Source organism: Parambassis ranga, chromosome 20 (assembly GCF_900634625.1).
Source record: "Parambassis ranga chromosome 20, fParRan2.1, whole genome shotgun sequence".
In the NCBI taxonomy this organism is placed as follows: domain Eukaryota; kingdom Metazoa; phylum Chordata; class Actinopteri; family Ambassidae; genus Parambassis; species Parambassis ranga.
The window spans coordinates 5,471,563-5,489,651 of record NC_041040.1 but is presented as its reverse complement, the minus strand read 5'-3'; the positions used below and the strand labels follow the sequence as shown (position 1 = coordinate 5,489,651).

Genomic DNA, 18,089 nt, shown 5'->3' with positions numbered 1-18,089 from the left:
GAGTGTAAACATCCGTTTCCAGATGATCTTTAATTGTTTATGATCATTAGACAAACTACAGAAAACAGCACTTCAACGGTTTGCCACTACATGATTACTCAGTAAAACCTCTGCTTCATAAAACAGGAACACTGTTGCTAGGCAACAGGACATGAATTAGGAGTGACGCCCAACAGGAAGTGGGCAGAGCTCAGGTCAAGCGCTTCATTCGGGTGAGACTTGATGAGCTGCACGTTCTTCAGACAGCCCCTGAACCTGGAGCTGGTGGACAGGCAGTTCTGTTTAATACCACCTGTAACAGACAGAGACAGGCAGGTTAGTGTTGGTCCCAGATGTCTCCAGGTATGTTGATCATATCATAGGCGTGAATGAGATAAAAAAAAAAAGGGCCGCACTCGGATATCCTCCCAGGTAGACGGGGTTGTTGGTCTCAGCAGAGGTGGATTGTGGGTAGGGGTTTGGGGTGGTGTAACTTCGCCAATCTAGACTCAGACTCAGGGTGTGTTTAGTCTTTTTGGCCAGTAGGCGGTGCCATTGTCCATCACACAGCATCTGACCAAAGGAACGCACTGACACTCGACCTGCCCCGTTATTCACATGAAACACCACCTGAGCAGAAATGCAGAAAAACATGTTGTTTGTACAACCACAGCTGACACTAGATGAACATATGGTTCCCTGAAGCTCTGTGTAAAACCAGCTGAGATGAAGTCTTACCTGTCCATCAATCATCTCCAGTCCAATAGCATCCACCTTTGCACTGCTGATTCCCAGAAACACTCCTTCTGATTGGCTCGTTCGAAACTCCAGAGACACTGACATGTCAGAACCGACCTTATACCCGTCATGCACTGCAGACACACACACAGCTGTCAGAAGACTGATGGACATTAAATGGATTTTTTTTACTTTATACACTGCAGAGAGGAGCAGGTTAGTGCGGCAACTAAACTACGCTTTGATTACACAATGGCATCTGAACACAATGCTGTGAGAAAGGTTTGAGGGTTGAAGCACTCACTCAGCTCAGCATATCCACTGCCATTAAAGTAACTTCCTGTCTGCTCCTTGGTAAAACAGGAAGTGACGCCATGTTGGGAGGCCGGCTTAAACAGATCTAATGTGGCACCGTTCAGATTGACAGACTGAACACACCCGGAGAAGCTCCTGGTGACCTTGAGAGTACAGATGGAACACCTGTCACATAATGACCCACTGACGGCTTCAGTGTTACAATGTTACAACACAACGTGTGTGTGTGTGTGTGTGTGTGTGTGTGTGTGTGTGTGTGTCCTACATTGATCCTCCTGGTGGTCACAGTGTGAGGTAATCCTCCCACGTACAGTCTACTGTCCACATCCAGCTGGTTTCCTTTGATTGAGACAGACTGTGGACTCGAACCATCAACAGACACAGACACCGACCGCCGGCTCACCTCCACACCCACCTGAGAAACACACACACAGTCCACCTTACATTGTCCCTCAACACCAAAGACTGAAACTTGCTGGGAAAGTACTACTCACAGTGTGCCACTCTCCATCATTAATGGCAACAGATGAGGTGATGGAAGCGGGGCCTTTGCCTAAGTCAGCTGACACCCTGATGCGACCCCCCATCAGTCTGAGGACAATAAAGTCCATCTGTTTGGAATCAGAGAGGAGGACGAGCAATCCGTCCACGGCCCAACTTCGAACTGACAACCTCAATGACACACTAAGGATGAAGAGACACACAACGGAGACATGACAGGACAGGAGAGGGACAGATTTAGTCCTACACACAGTCCCCACTGAGCCCCACCCTCACTCATGGACACTTACTTTTTTCGGACTGTGTTGGGGTTAATGATAAAGATCATGTGACTATGTCTGGTTGAACCAAACTGAGCTGCTGATGGCATGAATGTTGGCTCCTCCTCTGATGCACACTGTATCAAACAGAGATCAATAACCCCTCATCAATAAGTAATTCACCCAGCTGATCGTTTCATTAAAAGGGATTCCTTCGGCAATAATAAACATATTGATTACCGTTTTGATTAGCGCTCCAGGTGTCAGTGCACTTAGGTGTGTCGGTGAAGCCAGCGGCAGGCCCGCAGGGTCTGAAGTTGGTTCTACTTCCTCGTCATCAGGGAGCACCGCCCCCCCTTCCTTCTCCTCCAAAAGGCAGCTGTTGAGGTCAGCCCCTTCATATCTTACAGCTCCTGATAGGTCAACGAGGCTGCAAAAGCCAATCACAACACTTCATCAATCACACTATCACAGAGACAGAGACATGCATATTTGAGAGACTTACACTCTGCCCACCACCAGGTCCTGGATGCAGCCTCTGAACAACCTGGATAAATCCTGCAATCTGGCTGGCAGTCGGGACTCCTGGCCCGGCGGCAGTCCACCAATGTAGAAGGATACTGGAGTCAGGCGAATAAATGCTCCTGGTGACAGAGGCACAGACTTTATGTGCTCCTCATCCACCTGCATGGACAGAGACCTGAGGGACAGATGGGTCAGGCATGTCAGACAGGTAAGGACAGGGGAGACAGGTGGGTGTTTCTATGGTAACACTTACTTCCTGCTGATGGTAATGATAACAGAGTGTTTTGTTCTGTCACTGAAGGATCCACCATCAGGTTTCATCACAATAACTCTCCGAGAGACTCCGCCCACCTCACCAAGTTCTGCCTCCAACCCACCAGAGACTAGGTGAACCGTCAGGAAGTGCTGCACATGACAATAATCCAGGTTACACTACAACACACACATAATCATCACGTGTGCTTCATGTGTGTCATGTGATCCTCACCTTTCTGGGTGCGTGGTCATCGCTGAAAGCAACCAGGAGGACTCCTGATTGGTTGTTGGAGGAGAAGGAGAAAAGAAGCTCCACCTCCTGGCTAAATGGTGGAGGAATGATCTGAACAAAGCCTGCAGCCAGCACCGACACACTTCTCACTGCCTGGTGGATCAAATAATTAGTCATAAATATGATCGGTCCAGACTATTGACTGTTTGATTGTTTCAGAACACAAAGTACCTCAAGTACACAACCCTTCCGGACTCCGTATGCATCCCTCAGAAGGTCAAAGTTGGACCGGGCGATCTCCACATTCTTGATGCAGCCCACATATGACCTGGACACTACTACACGCCTAGCAACAAAAGACAAGTAGGTGAGGACACAAACGTCTCCTGTGACTTCATCCTCATACAGAGACAATATAAACCCACCTGATTGGTCTAGTTGCAGGAAGTCCCCCAATGTAGATGGGGTCAAGATCAGAGCGGTTCAGGTCAGAGGCTGTTCCGGGAGATTCCGCTTCCAACACTTCTTTTTCTGATGATTGGTCGGCTGCCATGATGGACAGGTAACCTGGACACACAGCAGCACATCAGGAACAGAAGTGCTAACAGTTTAACCTGCAGAGATCTGAGATCAGCAGACTGCAGTCATACCTTTGCGTTTGTTTCTCTGCAGTGTTATTTTGTACCACACTCCGGTGTTATACTTCCTGTTGGATGTCAGGATCAAAGCCCCTGAGCCAAGGTCAAAAGTCAGACGAACACGCCCCTCCACCAGCTCCATGGACAAGAAGTCCCTCTGCATCAGAGATAAGTCAGTGTGCCCATCAGGTCAGCAGAAAGTGTGACTTTGTGTGTGTGTGTGTGTGTGTGTCATACAGTATTGTTGGAAGCCAAGTACAGCAGGAGTCCTCCTGGAGACAGAGTTTTAAACAGAAGGACGATGGACGTAGACGTTGTCCGGAGAGACTTCTGGACCAATGAGTAGCCAGATCCATCAAAATGGAAGGATGTTTCTTCAGACTGAGGACTGAGAGTTAGACAGATCGCTTTAGACAGATAGAGACCCCTGGGTGTGGGTGTGTGTGTGTGTGTGTGTGTGTGTACCTGCTGAAGCAGCCTCCACACTCTCCCTCTCTGCTGTTGTAGTTCCAGAGTCCAATGTTTCTCTCGTTCAAAGAAGCATCACCCAGGCAGCCCTGAAATGTGGAGGACCGCAGAGCTGCAGAGCTCTGACATCACAGACACCCAGTTATCACCCATTCACCTTATTACACATACACTGGGTGTGTGTGTCTGTGTGTGTGTCACCTGTGTATGAGCTCCCAGTCCTCCGATGTACATCAGTGTGTTTTTGTCAATGTCCAACACTCGGGCTGGTCCTGGTGATAAACCAGTTACTGCGCGCAATGGAGCTGACTCCGAGTCCAGCTGGTGGACCGATAGAGCCCCGTAAGCCCCGAACCTGTCATGACATCATGACATCACCACATATAGAGTCAGCAGCTGTGACTTTACCTCCACCTGCTAAGTGAGTCATGTGATCAGGTGTGACCATGTGATTACCGTGTAGCGTTGATTCTGGTCCATCTGTTATTGGTAATGTCCAGTTCAGGAAATTCAAGTCTGGTCCCGCCTGAGCCTACATCCCACAGCAGCGAAACCTTCCCATCATGCACCTCTACTGCCAGGAAGTCCACCTGAAACAAAGCCTTCACTTTAGATTCCAGAGAAGCTGCCTCCAGGGTCCAAAGCAATAGCTGAGAGCTGATGCTGTGTGTATGTGTGTCTGTGTGTGTGTACCGTGGTGTTGCTGCCCAGGTAGAAGAGCAGGTTATCTGGACTTGTCGTCTTCAGCGTCAGACTCAGAGTGTTGAAGTTACTGGACTGAATCTGTGGTCTGTAGGAGCGAACACAGTTCCGGTCCGCCTGCACCGCCACCTTTATCTAATGACATCATCATCATCATCATCAGATACATTCACAATTAAGTTCAAGCTGATGGTGTTTAAGATAGATAAAGCTCTGTGTGTGTGTGTGTGTGTCTACCGATGCCGCCTGTCTTCGGGCCTGATTGATCAGCTCTCTGATGTCAGATAGGTTCCTGTTCAGCATGTCTCCCAGCACGCTCAGTGGCTTTATCCTGTCCATGAGACGCTGTGTACGATGCTCCGCCTCCTCCATCTTACGCTGCGCCTCGTTGGCTGAGCACACAGGAAACAAAGCAGTTAGTGTTGCTGATGTGTTTGTGATCTGAACTGATGGTGACATGTTGCTGACAGACCTGCAGTATGTGTGTGCACCACCAGCCACTTGGTGCTGCTCACTGTGTTGTTGGTGTTTTCCACCACTGCGGACGAATCCTGCAGCTGCTCTTCCAGCCTCTGCAGATGCTGCAGCGCCACCTGCAGCTCAGAGCGTGCTGCTGCAACCTGGAACTGGGCCTGCTGCACAAATGAACCTGATGCACATAGTATCAGTTAATATCAACATCAATATGATTTTGATATACATTAGGGCATAAGTTGTCTCTTACTGTTAGGGAAGCTTTGCAGCTCTCTGATTGGCTGATGAAGTAGGAGGCTAGTGTTACGAACACGGTCCCTGACTAGTCGCAGTCTGCTGGTTACCAGGGAAGTGTTCAACTGCAGGTCTGTAAAAAAAATGGACTTCATAATAAAACAGCTGCTATGTGAATAATAAATCCAACCATGTGACCAGGTGATCAAACCTTTAGAGGATTCGCTGATCTGTTGACTCTCTGTTAAAACAGCAAGGCTGATGTTCAGTTTGGCCCCGCCCTCCGCTGAAAGCGGCCGCTCTGATTGGTCAGTCTGAAACACACACAGACATTAGATGTGTGTGTCTGAATGAGTGGTTCAATAAACTTTGTTAACTCACACTTACCATGTTGAGAGCAAAGGAGGCCAGGAGCAGGGCGCCCGAGGCCACCCTGCTGGCAGAGTCGACTGGTTCTGTGATGTCGGTGTGGAGCTGAAGCAGCCTGCTGCTGTTCTGAGAAAAGTTACACGCTGACGACAGAGAGCTGAAAGAAGAGAGGGTATTTTAATCAGAGAAACCAAACACACACACATGTTCATAATTAACACACACCTGTGCAGGGAGTGGGCATCGCTCTGCAGCTGCTCAGCATGGCTCTCTGCACGGTAAACGCTCTCCAGAGCATCCGTCCTCTTCAGTCCAACAACCAAACTGTCCACCCGTCTCCTTAGTGAGATCGAGCAGTTCTGATCGAGCTGACTGGCCAGCGTCTCTACCTGTTGGTCAGATTGTTACACAACACTCAGGACGTGTGAAACTTGTTGGTTATTACAGCACAACATGAACATAGTCTCTCTTACCGTACTGTTGTTTGTTATCTCCTCAGTCAGACTGACAGCGTCCTCCAGCAAAAGCTGACTGTCCTCCATCAGTCTGTCCACAGACAGAGAGGCGACACTCAGATTCTGACGGACAGTCTGACAAACACACAGTCAGAGACAGAAACAGACACACATATGAAACACGTGTCACACGGATGAATGGAACACAGTGATGTTTGTGAATAACAAGCGTTGGTCTGGACGTCAGCAGGTGTGTGTGTGTGTTCACCTGACAGTGGTGCAGCCGAGTGTGGGTTTCCACATTTTGTTGTTCAGCTACACTCAGATGTGTGTGTGCGTGTTGCAGTGCTTCCATGCTAACAGTGAGAGACTTGGAAAATGATAGAAGCCTGTTGTCTACCGCCGCCCTGCTGGACAGGATGTCCATCTGTAGTGAGTGGGCGAGAGACTCTGCCGAGCTGAAACAGGAGAGAGTGTTGACGTTAGACTGTGGGCTCCTGTGGACTGTGTCTTCACCTCAGGTTGTTCAAACCCACCTGAGCTCCTGACTGGCTACAGTCCTGGAAGCTGTTAGATTGACTCCTCTGATGGTCTCTAGCATGGACCTGACCTCCGTCAGCATTTGTGTCTGATTGACTGGATCAAGTTCCTCCTCCACCGTGTGATTCAGCTGCTCCGCTTCCCCCTGCAGGTGGTGGATGTTGTCTTGAAGCCTGCTGATGTTCTCCAGCAGCACAGCACCCTGGGAAAAGCTGTTGTTGCTAGACACACCCACTTCCACGAGGTTGTTAGACAGATGTGCGACCTGGGCGTGCAGAAAACACAAAACCCCAATGAGTCAACTGTATGTATGTTGGATGTCTCAAAGCAACAGAGTGAGGCCTACCCGCTGAAGCACAGCACTGAGGTCAGAGGTCACACGACTGAGGTCATCCTCCAATTTGGACAAATGCAATGTGGAGTTGTTCTCTGAGAGTGCCACCTTCACAGCCAACAGGTAACACATTAAGACAAATCAGCAATACACGGTATGCAGAGCACATATTAAAGCTAATCAATCAAACATTCAAGGCTAACATTCATCATCAATCAGTCAATTAAAGCTAATCAATTACAAAGATTTCCTGTTGCACAGACATCTTAGGGTGGTTCTTGTACCTGCATATCTTTCGTCTTGTTCTTCAGTAACACCAGCTGACGATACGGCGCCACAGTGACATCGCTCAGATTGACAGACAGGAAGTGGTTGTGGAGGGTGTCCAAGTCGTCCAGTAGAACACCAGTGCACTCATCGTCACACGCTGGACACACAAATACGGGCGTCACCTCTGATAACATGGAATGTGTGTGTGTGTGTGTGTGTGTATGTCTGTCTGTGTATGTGCCATCGTTACTCACACACACACTCTCCTTGCTGCAGGACATGCCTCTCGTCACACTGATCACATGACTGGCCTTTGACCCCAGGTTTGCACTCACACTGCCCACTCAGCGCATCGCAGTGTGAGTGCAGGGAGCCCCACACACTGCATCCACACTGCGAACACACTCCACCTGGCAATGATGGGTTACCGTAGTAACCAACAGAGCACCTGCAGGCAGATTTTCACTGTGTAAGAGCACAATCTCTGACAAGCTGTGTACACCTGATGATGATGTCACTAAGCAGGTGTGACATCATGACTCACCTCTCACAGTATCTCCCTTCGTAACCTGTCTGACAGGAGGTGCAGCGAAAGTCACCCGACACCCCCTCTGACACACACGTGGAACTGAAACTACACACACACACATATTTACTTTACAATAATACAACAGGAGAATGAAGTCAGTCGATGAGCAGTGTGTGGTGCTACCTGTTGTCCCGCAGGGGACAGGCACACAGTGAGCAGTCGCTGATGGAACCACTGACGTTCCCATAATACCCCGTGGCACAGAGCTCACAGCTCCGCCCACTGGTGTGGTGCTGACAGGCCTGTAGGAAAGACAACCTTTACTGAGTGTGATTTTACCTCCATGTGTGTGTTAGTGTGTGTGTTAGCATGTGGTGTCATGTGTTATGGTGTTACAGTGTGCGTCACCTGACAGTCTCCTGTTTCTGCTTCACAGCTCTCGCTGTGGTTGTTGCAGCTGCACGGAACACACGGACGAGCAACCATCACCTTCTGACTCTGACGTGGCAACTCCGACAGAGGCTGACGGAAGTAACCTGCGTCACACTCCTAGAGACACACAGGTTAGACATCACGGGGCTGTCTGGGGGGGGGGGGTCATATGGTCAGTCAGAAGAGTCAATACCTGACAGGACAGTCCAGTATATCCAGGTGGACAGACACATGACTCTATCAGTCTGGCCACACCCCCTCGGACCTCAGAGTCGTTCTCAAACTCCACCGCTGTCTCCATGGTAACATTGGAGATCCTTAGTACGACATCACAGACAGAAAGTGACATCACATACTGAGTGTGTACTGAGTGTGTACTGTGTGTGTGTACTGTGTGTGTACTGTGTGTGTACTGTGTGTTTGTACTGTGTATGTGTACTGTGTGTGTGTGTACTGAGTATGTGTACTGTGTGTGTGTGTGTGTACTATGTACTGTGTATGTGTACTGTGTGTGTGTGTACTGTGTGTGTACTGTGTACTGTGTATGTGTACTGTGTGTGTGTGTACTGAGTATGTGTACTGTGTGTGTGTGTGTGTACTATGTACTGTGTATGTGTACTGTGTGTGTGTGTACTGTGTGTGTACTATGTACTGTGTATGTGTACTGTGTGTGTGTACTGTGTGTGTGTACTGTGTGTGTACTGTGTGTGTGTACTGTGTGTGTGTACTGTGTACTGTGTGTGTGTACTGTGTGTGTACTGTGTGTGTGTGTACTCTGTGTGTGTGTACTCTGTGTGTACTGTGTCTGTGTGTGTACTGTGTGTGTACTGTGTGTGTGTACTGTGTGTGTGTGTGTGTACTCTGTGTGTGTGTACTCTGTGTGTGTGTGTGTGTGTGTACTGTGTGTGTACCTGCTCTGCTGCATTCTCGTTCCATATGAAGCCTTGATGATGATGTACTGGACGTCACTGAGCACGGACATGAAGTCAGCATGACTCACCGCCTTCTGCGACACTGAGTTAAAATACTTCCACTTGTGCTGTAACACACACACACACACACGAAGTGAGCTGTGGCAAGGCTTTTAAACATTTCTCAGGGACTTATAGGCAATACCTCTGTTAGCTTGATGCTATGCTGAGTCCTGATGGCGTTGCTAGGGGCGACCATGTCAGTGTATATTACGTGCTTCCTCAGAGTCCCGCCTCTCATCAGTACCTGAGGCTCCTGATTGGACAGTCCTGTACCATCCTCTGCATAGAAAGTGATGACGTACGACAGCAGCCCGCCGTACGACAGCAGCTACACACCGAGCAACACACACAGCATGAGAACAGATATGTAGCTACACTGGTGTGTATGAAGCACTATTTAAAAACTACACCTTGAAAGGATTACTACACCCACGTGTAAACATTGATAGTACCTGGGTGCCTTCAAACATGCGAGGAAGTCTCCAGTAGAGGGGGCCAGCCAGACTGCTGGTGTTCAGCTGTCGAGTGTCGAGCAACATGTCGCCGTCCTGCTGGTAAACGCCTGAAACCACGCCCTGAAGGTTTGACTGACTGACCACTGACAGGAGACCGGCAGAGCGCTCTAGGGTGATCTGTGAACAGAGAGTGTTGTGTTTCAGAGCTGGCTGTGTGGCCGTGTGTGTGTGGTTGTGGTGTGTGTGTGTACCTACAGGTACTCTGTACAGCCCACCCTGCTCCTCACAGTCATGGCTCAACCCAGAACAGAAACACCGAGAGCAGCCGTCTGGATTTTCAGTCGACAAACCAAACCGACCTGACACACACTCCTCACATCGCCGGCCCGACACACCTGCCTGAAGACACACACACAGAGGAGAACGATTCAACTTTCTTTAGAGAGAAAGAGCAAAGAAGACAAACAGGGATCACTGAGATCACACACACACACACGTTACCTTGCAAACACACTCCCCTGTGTGTTGACAGTTGCACACTCCGAGCGTTGAGTTGCAGAACCTTTCTTCTGTTCCTGCCATGTCACAGCCACATACTGTACATGATGGGTAACCATAGTAACCAGGTGCACACTGGTCACATGACTGGCCTGAGAATCCCTCTCTGCACAAACACTGCCCATTGGTGTGGTCACACTGAGGGGCCGAGCTTCCTGCATCACTGCAACTGCAAGGCTGTGGAGACAGCAGCAGTTAATGTCACACCTTTAAGTGTGTGTGTGTGTGTGTGTGTGTCTGCATACCTTGCAGCCCTTAACAGGGTCATGACCCCAGTAACCTGGCTCACACCTGTCACAGGTCTCTCCCTCTGTGTGAGCTGGGCAGATGCACTCTCCACTCTCAGGGTTGCAGTTTCCACCAGTGTGTTCACAGGTGCATGCTGGGGGTGAGAAGGACACAGCCAATCAGAGATGACACCCAACCAATCAGTGGTCAGATTGACATGTAACACTGTGTAACTACCTGTGCAGCCATTGCCATGAAAACCATAGTAACCATGACCGCAGCGGTCACACTTGTTTCCGGCCACGCCTTCTAAACATGGGCACTGCCCCGCCTCATCACAAAGCTCAGACAGAGCTCCTGATTGGTGGCAGCCACAGGGCTCACAGCCATGCCCAGAATTCAGCCCGAAGAACCCTGACTGGAAAACATAAAACCAAAGAAAATGAAGAAGACGAAGAAGAAGAAGAAGAAGAAGAAGAAGAAGAAGAAGAAGAAGAAGAAGAAGAAGAAGAAGAAGAAGACGAAGAAGAAGAAGAAGAAGAATAAGAAGAATAAGAAGAAGAGAGCCTGTCACAGTAAGCATCTGCTGTCACAGGACCACTGAGAGAAAAGGTTCTGGACTCTCACCTGGCAGTGGTCACAGGTGCGTCCCGTCACGTTCTCTCTGCACACACACTGCCCTGTTGTGACATCACACTGACTGGAGAGGGCACCGCTGACATCACAGCCACACTCTGTGAGAGAAAACCATGCTATCAGAATAACACACACATGGCCCTGCCCACCGGCACATGTCATCACAGAAGCTTCATATTGATCTGGAGCTTCATTGACCAATGAATGAATATTATCGACATTTTACTGTCTACAATCTGCATTTTGATGATGTCACCACTAGATGGCAGAACAACAGCAGAACAACAGCAGAACCCAGCGGTCAGAGGTTTAAAAGTAATCTGGATTTAAGAAGATCAACATTCCGGCTGTGACACAAGTGTGTGTGTCCAGATGAATTCCTGAACCGGCTGAACTTTAGAGCCCAGAAGGAAACTTCAGCTCAGAGTCGCCCAGGCTGTCTGTGTGCCTGTGATGCTCCAGGTGTATCTGACTCACCCTGACAGTTCTTGGCGTGTACCGCGTCTCCATAGTAACCTGCCTGACAGGTCTCACAGTGTATACCAGCAGTGTTGTTAAGGCAACGCAGACACTCCCCACTGACAGTGTCACAATGTCCGGCTTCGCTGACGTCGACGTTGCCATTGCAGGCACAGCGTATGCAGCTTCCTCCTAAAAGCTGTGGGTTGCCATAGAAACCACTGGCACACCTGGAGACACAGACACAGGTGTTACACTGGGTTTATCAGTCCACTAACACAGTAAAGCATGTCCATCGCCCTCACCTCTCACAGCGGGTCCCAGTGTATCCTTCCTGACACTGGTCACATGACACCCCTCCGGACAGCTCCAGCACACAGGTGGGACTGAAACTAGAGCACAGTGTTTGTTACACGCTGCCAACACTGACCAAAGGCTGTGCAGTTTAAACAACACTAACCTGTTCGACGGCTCCGTCAGAGGACACGGACACATCTGACAGTCGTCTGGTGTCCCCTCTGTGGGATCGCCATAGAAACCAGGAAGACACTGATCACAGTGAGGGCCAGTGGTGTTATGGGAACATCCCTGAGAGACAGACAGGCAGACAGGTCAGTCTGAGACAGGTGGCTGTAGAAGGGTTACATGCAGTCCGGCTTCAGACTCACCACACAGACTCCATTGATATCGCACTCTGTGGCATGATCATTACATTCACACTGTATACAGTTTCCTCCAAACAGGACTCCGCCCACTCTGTAGTAACCTGGGAGACAAGCCTAAAAGACACATCGCATTAATGTGTGTTACTCCTGTAGACCCAGGACTGATAGGACAGACAGGAGTTAAAGGAGGGGGACTGCTGACCTCACAGGAAGTGCCACTGTAACCCCACGGACATTCACATTTCTCCACGCTGACCATCTGCCTGCTAGACAGTGAGTGAGAATTCGCAACGTCCAGAGAGACGGAGCGGAGACTGAAAAGAAACGAGAGATGATTCATTTCACTGCTCCCCAAGTTTGGTGGGGAAGCTTGTTAAAGGTGACTCTATGGAGTCATGTTGTCTTGCTTCAAACTCTTGTTAACAAACAGTAATGTAATCAGATTACATGTCCTTACCGGACTGGTCCGTCTGTGGAGGCATTTATGTGAAGTCTGACCATCAGTGATGTCACGTCAGCGAGGACTGACATAAGGTCGTCACGGGTGATGCCAAGGCTGGTCCGATCATCCACAAACTGCTGTGGGACCATCGCCAGGGCAACCGATCGCTCGGCCAATGGCGAGAGGAAGAGGAGGAGAGGAGGTGACAGACGAAGAACTCGACTGTTTCCCTGAAAGTGCGTGAGACAGACAGAGTGACAGAGACAGAGAGACGGGTGAGAATGGTTGGAGCTCAGGCTTATCAGGAACAGTTTGTCCATCATCAGACACAGGTCTGTTCTCACCTCAATGATGATGTCACAGAACGCAGGGAGGGAGTGGTCTTCATTGTCCAATGGGATGTCATAAACCACAGAATAGTTCAGGAAACCTCCATAGGACACCAGCTACAGAGGGACACACAGGCAGTTCAAGGTCCTCTGCTGTTTGGAACTATGACTGAGTATGGAAACAGAGGCTGACCTTGTTGCCGAGGAAACTGTTGGAGGCTGCCCACCACAGCACCTGTTGGTGAGCAGTCCCAAAGGAGGTGTTACCGGGTAAGGAAAGATCGTTTCCATGAAGGACCAAGGGGTTGTAGAGGGACTGAGAGGGGTGGAGCCAAGCGTCTGTATAAACCACCTGTACAAAATATAGGCATCGTCAGAGCTCAGAGAAGTCACATGATGTCTTGCTCTGTTACCTGAGTACAGCTGTGTGTTACCTGAGCTGTGGGCCAGTCAGAACTCTCACAAACATCAGACACACCAAAGCAGAAACACTCAGTGCAACCGAGCTGATTGTTGTCCTGAAGGTTATAGAACCCTGGTTTACACAGGTCACAGTGAGCTCCCATCACATTCACCTGGAGAGGGAGAGCAGGTGAGACGACAGTCTAAGGTTTGACACTGTTAATACGAGAGCTGACGGTCACAGCGTTTACCTTGCAGGTGCAGGGGCTGCAGGGGTCGATGTTGGTGCTCCCTGACAGGTTACACTCACAGCGAGCACAAAGAGGAAAGTCTCTGTATCCAAACGCGCAGCGGTCACACTGCCGGCCTGTGAACCCGTCCTTACACACACACTGACCTGCAGACACACCTACACACATGCAGAGTCAGAGCTGCAGCTGTGTCCTGCTGCTGGTCTGGATGTGATCAATATCAACAAGTACTACTACTACCTGGCTGTGTGGCATCCCTGACACAGATGGATGACTGCGATCCTCTCAGATCACAGTTACACTCCACACATGGAAAGTCTGAGTACGGAGACACCTACACACACACACACAAACACACACATCAGCCCGTTGTGTCAGTACTTTAGTCTGTAATATCATTCACAGTATGGTGTCAGTACCTCAGCAGGCCTGTAGTGTCCATCCCTGCATGTCTCACAGTTGATGCCAGCTGTGTGTTGTTGGCAGTCGATACAGACTCCGCCTCCTTGACGAACGCCGTGAGTGTTTAAACTCAAAGAGAGCTCGGAGACGGTTTGATTGTAGAAACAGTCGTCTGCTTTGTTATGGCAGTTACACTCTGGAAGATGGACAGGTGGAGACAGGTGGAGTCAGTCAGGTTAAAGCTATGTTGTGACTATGGCTTTTCTATTTTTTCGTCCATTTGTCTCACTTTCACATGTGTTTCCTTCAGAGATGGTTCCTGGTTGCCACGGCTGCTGGTGATAACCTGGGCAGCACTCATTACAACTCTCTCCACATGTGTTGTGTTCACACACACACTGCAGTTTCTGCACAAACACAAGACACACAGGTTGAAGGGACATGTCCTCTGCACTGTACAGATGTTTCAGAGGGGTGTGTGGTTACCTTGGTAACAGGATCCAATGGGCAGCTCTGAGCGTGACCGTAGCAGATACACATCCCTCCAACAGAAATGTCTTTGATGGAGTAGTAATACTGACACACAACAACACAAACAATCAGTCACAGAGAACACTCACTGTGCATGCATGTGTGTGTGTGTGATTCCTCTCTCACCCTCCGTGTGACAATGGGATCAACGTCTCGTGGATCACGGGCGCTCAGAGTCATCAGGTCAGCATTTAGTGTTCTAATTCTCTGCAGCCTCAGTCTGATAAAACGAGCCGACGTGAAGTTTAAGAGGTCAGAGGTCAAATCATCAGCTCCAGGTCGGCCATTGATCAAAGAGGTGTGTATCTGAGAGACAGAGAGATGGGTCAGAGAGAGACAGGAACACACAAAGACAGAGGGACAGACAGCCTGTCTCACCTCTCCATGTTCCAGCGGGTTCAGTCTTGAATAGTAGGACGTGCAGATGACCTCAGTGTCACGCTTGTAGGTGGGCGGTCCGAGTCTTGGAGTGATGTTGTAACGAGACAAACACTCTGAGTCGCTGATGGCATAAAATTGCCAGGGGTCAAAGGTCACGCCATCTAGAGAGCGCTCAAGGATCCAGTTACCTGAGAGACAGACAGGTCAGACAGACAGACTGATGGAGACAGACAGGCAGTCTGACAGACAGACTGATGGAGACAGACAGGCAGACTGGCAGACAGACTGATGAAGACAGACAGGCAGACTGACAGACAGACAGACAGGCAGACTGACAGACAGACAGGCAGACTGACAGGCAGACTGATGGAGACAGACAGACTGATGGAGACAGACAGGCAGACTGATGGAGACTGACAGGCAGACTGGCAGACAGACTGATGAAGACAGACAGGCAGACTGACAGACAGACTAATGGAGACAGACAGGCAGACTGACAGACAGACTGATGGAGACAGACAGACTGATGGAGACAGACTGATGGAGACAGACAGACAGGCAGACAGACTGATGAAGACAGACAGGCAGACTGACAGACAGACTGATGGAGACAGACAGGCAGACAGACAGACAGACAGATGGAGACAGACAGGCAGACAGACAGACAGACAGACAGACAGACTGATGGAGACAGACTGACAGGCAGACCGATGGAGACAGACAGACCGATGGAGACTGACAGACTGACAGACAGGCAGACAGGCGAAGGTCTCACCTGGTCGAGGAGAGTTGGCTGCTTTGATGATGATGTAAGCAATCTGAAAAATCTGAACATAAAAACTCATTCAGTACACGTTATATACTGTTACTGTGTGTGTGTGTGTGTGTGTGTGTGTGTTACCTGTTTCAGATCTAGTGTGACAGTAACCCAGTGAAACTGTCGTCCATTCTTGATGCTCGGACTCTGCCACCACTGATTGGTTCCATCAATGGCGTTTGTGATTGGATGACGCTCTGTACAAGGAGAAGCGCTGTTACTACGACTTCCTGTGCTGCTGTGCGGTGGTGTGGTGTAGCTGACAGCTGTGTTTAAAGAGCTTGTGGTCTGGTACCTTTGGACAGAGCCGAGCCGGCGTCACATTTGGGGCAGTGTGGATTCTTGATCCTTCGTCCTGGAACATGATCGACCAGTTTGCAGTAGACTTCAGGTTCAGGGTCTCCACATGTTGCGTTGCTGCTGATGACTGCGTTACTGGCCAGATTCAAGATGGCCGGAAACAGACCTCAAACAGGAAAGAGCTCTGTTAGCACCGTGTTAGCATCCTAGATGGATGAATTTCAGGCAGTGACTCAGACCAGGTGCTTCTGCAGGTAAACTCTCAGGTGAGTCACTGTCTGACTGTGGTTATTTCCTGAGGCGACACCTGCTGATCATAATGTGCATGTGCTAACAGGAAGTCACAGAGAGACAACCCCAATAAAGAGAGGAGAGTTTACATAGAACTGTAAAGCCTCAGACCCATGGTCCTCACACACACAGTATGTTGACTCAGCTGTAAGTCCTGGTGAGCCTTGACTTTCTGCTGGAGGTCTCTGGTCATGTGACTTTACAGTCAATAAATAAATCTTCAATGTGAAAACATGACAAAATAATCAGGGTGTCAGGAAGTCAGCACATGTGTGTGAGTGTGTGAGAGAGAGAGTGAGATCTCCTTGCTTGGGATGAATAAGGTTCTTCTGTTCTATGAGCTGTGGAGGTGTAATAACATCATGGGTGGTCTCACACACTGCTGTAAATCAGCTTGATAAAGAAATGATGTCATCAGTGGTCCTGTCCTCTGATTGGTCACCTGTGGCTGACAGTGTTTCCTTCCTTTCCTGACTGCATCAGATTTGGGTGTGAGCTCTGGGTTGTGAGGGGAGAAGTCACAGTAGCTCTAAATCTAATACCTGTGTGACTCTCCAATCATTGTTCAATGAATCGGAGTGTGAGCATGTGTGTGAAGGAATGTGCCTGTTGATGTACAGATTGACCTCTGACCCCTCCCCCCTCACACTCATAGAACTCAGTGGGGGAGGATTTGGGTGGGGGTAGGCTGTAATTTGGGTGGTGGGGAGGAAGAGGGAGGAGTGTGATTGTTAACACTAATTATCACATTCACACACACACTGATTGTTTCCCAGCAGGACACACAGTCTGTTCGTCTGACAATCCTCATCAGTATGCTTACACACACACACACACACACACACACACACACACACACAGACTAGCTCCTGATAAATTGATTAATCACTGATCATAAAACTGCAGGTCTGAGCAGGTTTAACCTCTGACCTGAAACTAAATCACATCAGAGCAGACTGAAGACCAAACACTGATTACAGCACGTCTCACTTCAAGGTCTGAGACACACACAGCCAACAGACAAAACCAAACACACACACACACAGATTCTCTCTCTCACACAGATTCTCTCTCTCCTCTCTCCCTTACACACACAGACTTTCTCTCTCTTTCACACACAGACTTTCTCTCTCCTCTCTCTCTCACACACACACACACAGATTCTCTCTCTCACACAGATTTTCTCTCTCTCTCACACACAGACTTTTTCTCTCTCTCGCTCACACACACACAGATTCTCTCTCTCTTATCTTATTTCATGTTAATTCATGTTAATTATTATTATATGTTCTTTGTATGCACCAATCACTAAGGCAAATTCCTAGTAATGTGAACCCCCTTCACTTACATGGCAATAAACACGATTCTGATTCTGATTCTCTCTCCTCTCTCACACACAGACTTTCTCTCTCTCTCGCTCACACACACACTCAGTGTATCCCTCCTCAAACTGAACTCTGTCCTCCTAGAGTCGACAGAGCAGGCTAAAAGTTTCAGAGGGTCTCTCACCTCTCTGCTGAGCTGCAGCTCGCTCTACCAGCAGCAGCAGCAGCAGCAGTTTCATCTTCACAGTAGATCGGTGGACTCGTGTCGTATCAGTGGACCCCACTCTGGATCCAGTCGTCCCAGTGCAGCCGAACCAGTGCTAACTGGTGGAATCAATCCGGCTCAGAGGAATGTGTTGCTGGAGAGTCTGTGCTGGAACGCCACACTGACTC

General features: G+C 49.3%; 1 protein-coding gene across 1 annotated transcript; it reads right to left on the bottom strand.

Moving 5' to 3' along the window:
- Nucleotides 1-72: 72 nt before the first annotated feature.
- On the bottom strand, nt 73-18,087 carry lama1 (laminin, alpha 1). Its single transcript, XM_028432518.1, has 63 exons — nt 17,881-18,087; nt 16,076-16,246; nt 15,865-15,977; nt 15,739-15,790; nt 14,961-15,151; nt 14,709-14,888; nt 14,538-14,627; nt 14,341-14,458; nt 14,069-14,247; nt 13,890-13,983; nt 13,650-13,807; nt 13,431-13,571; nt 13,190-13,348; nt 13,012-13,113; nt 12,683-12,897; nt 12,428-12,539; nt 12,229-12,339; nt 12,021-12,148; nt 11,866-11,952; nt 11,579-11,790; nt 11,093-11,199; nt 10,703-10,883; nt 10,483-10,619; nt 10,181-10,414; nt 9,935-10,078; nt 9,677-9,856; nt 9,367-9,552; nt 9,162-9,289; nt 8,444-8,567; nt 8,227-8,367; nt 8,002-8,120; nt 7,834-7,923; nt 7,544-7,737; nt 7,304-7,446; nt 7,032-7,127; nt 6,682-6,950; nt 6,414-6,603; nt 6,164-6,280; nt 5,916-6,079; nt 5,709-5,847; nt 5,533-5,635; nt 5,338-5,454; nt 5,086-5,262; nt 4,851-5,005; nt 4,605-4,748; nt 4,368-4,501; nt 4,113-4,266; nt 3,909-4,033; nt 3,681-3,831; nt 3,456-3,600; nt 3,231-3,372; nt 3,037-3,151; nt 2,806-2,958; nt 2,572-2,723; nt 2,299-2,493; nt 2,034-2,223; nt 1,824-1,930; nt 1,527-1,716; nt 1,298-1,447; nt 1,022-1,175; nt 718-851; nt 396-609; nt 73-292 (listed from the first exon to the last, which is right to left on the bottom strand). The coding sequence occupies exons 1-63, from the start codon at nt 17,933-17,935 to the stop codon at nt 138-140; spliced, it is 9,207 nt and encodes a 3,068-aa protein (XP_028288319.1). The 5' UTR covers nt 17,936-18,087; the 3' UTR covers nt 73-137.
- Nucleotides 18,088-18,089: the final 2 nt, after the last annotated feature.

What these genes read in the sequence shown, in the direction of transcription:
- lama1 (XM_028432518.1), bottom strand. Translation starts at nt 17,935, where the DNA reads ATGAAACTGCTGCTGCTGCTGCTGCTGGTAGAGCGAGCTGCAGCTCAG. An exon ending in CGGCTCGGCTCTGTCCAAAG is followed by an intron (nt 15,978 to 16,075) that starts GTACCAGACCAC and finishes CTCCTTGTACAG; the next exon opens with AGCGTCATCCAATCACAAAC. An exon ending in GCACCTGTGACCACTGCCAG is followed by an intron (nt 10,884 to 11,092) that starts GTGAGAGTCCAG and finishes TATGTTTTCCAG; the next exon opens with TCAGGGTTCTTCGGGCTGAA.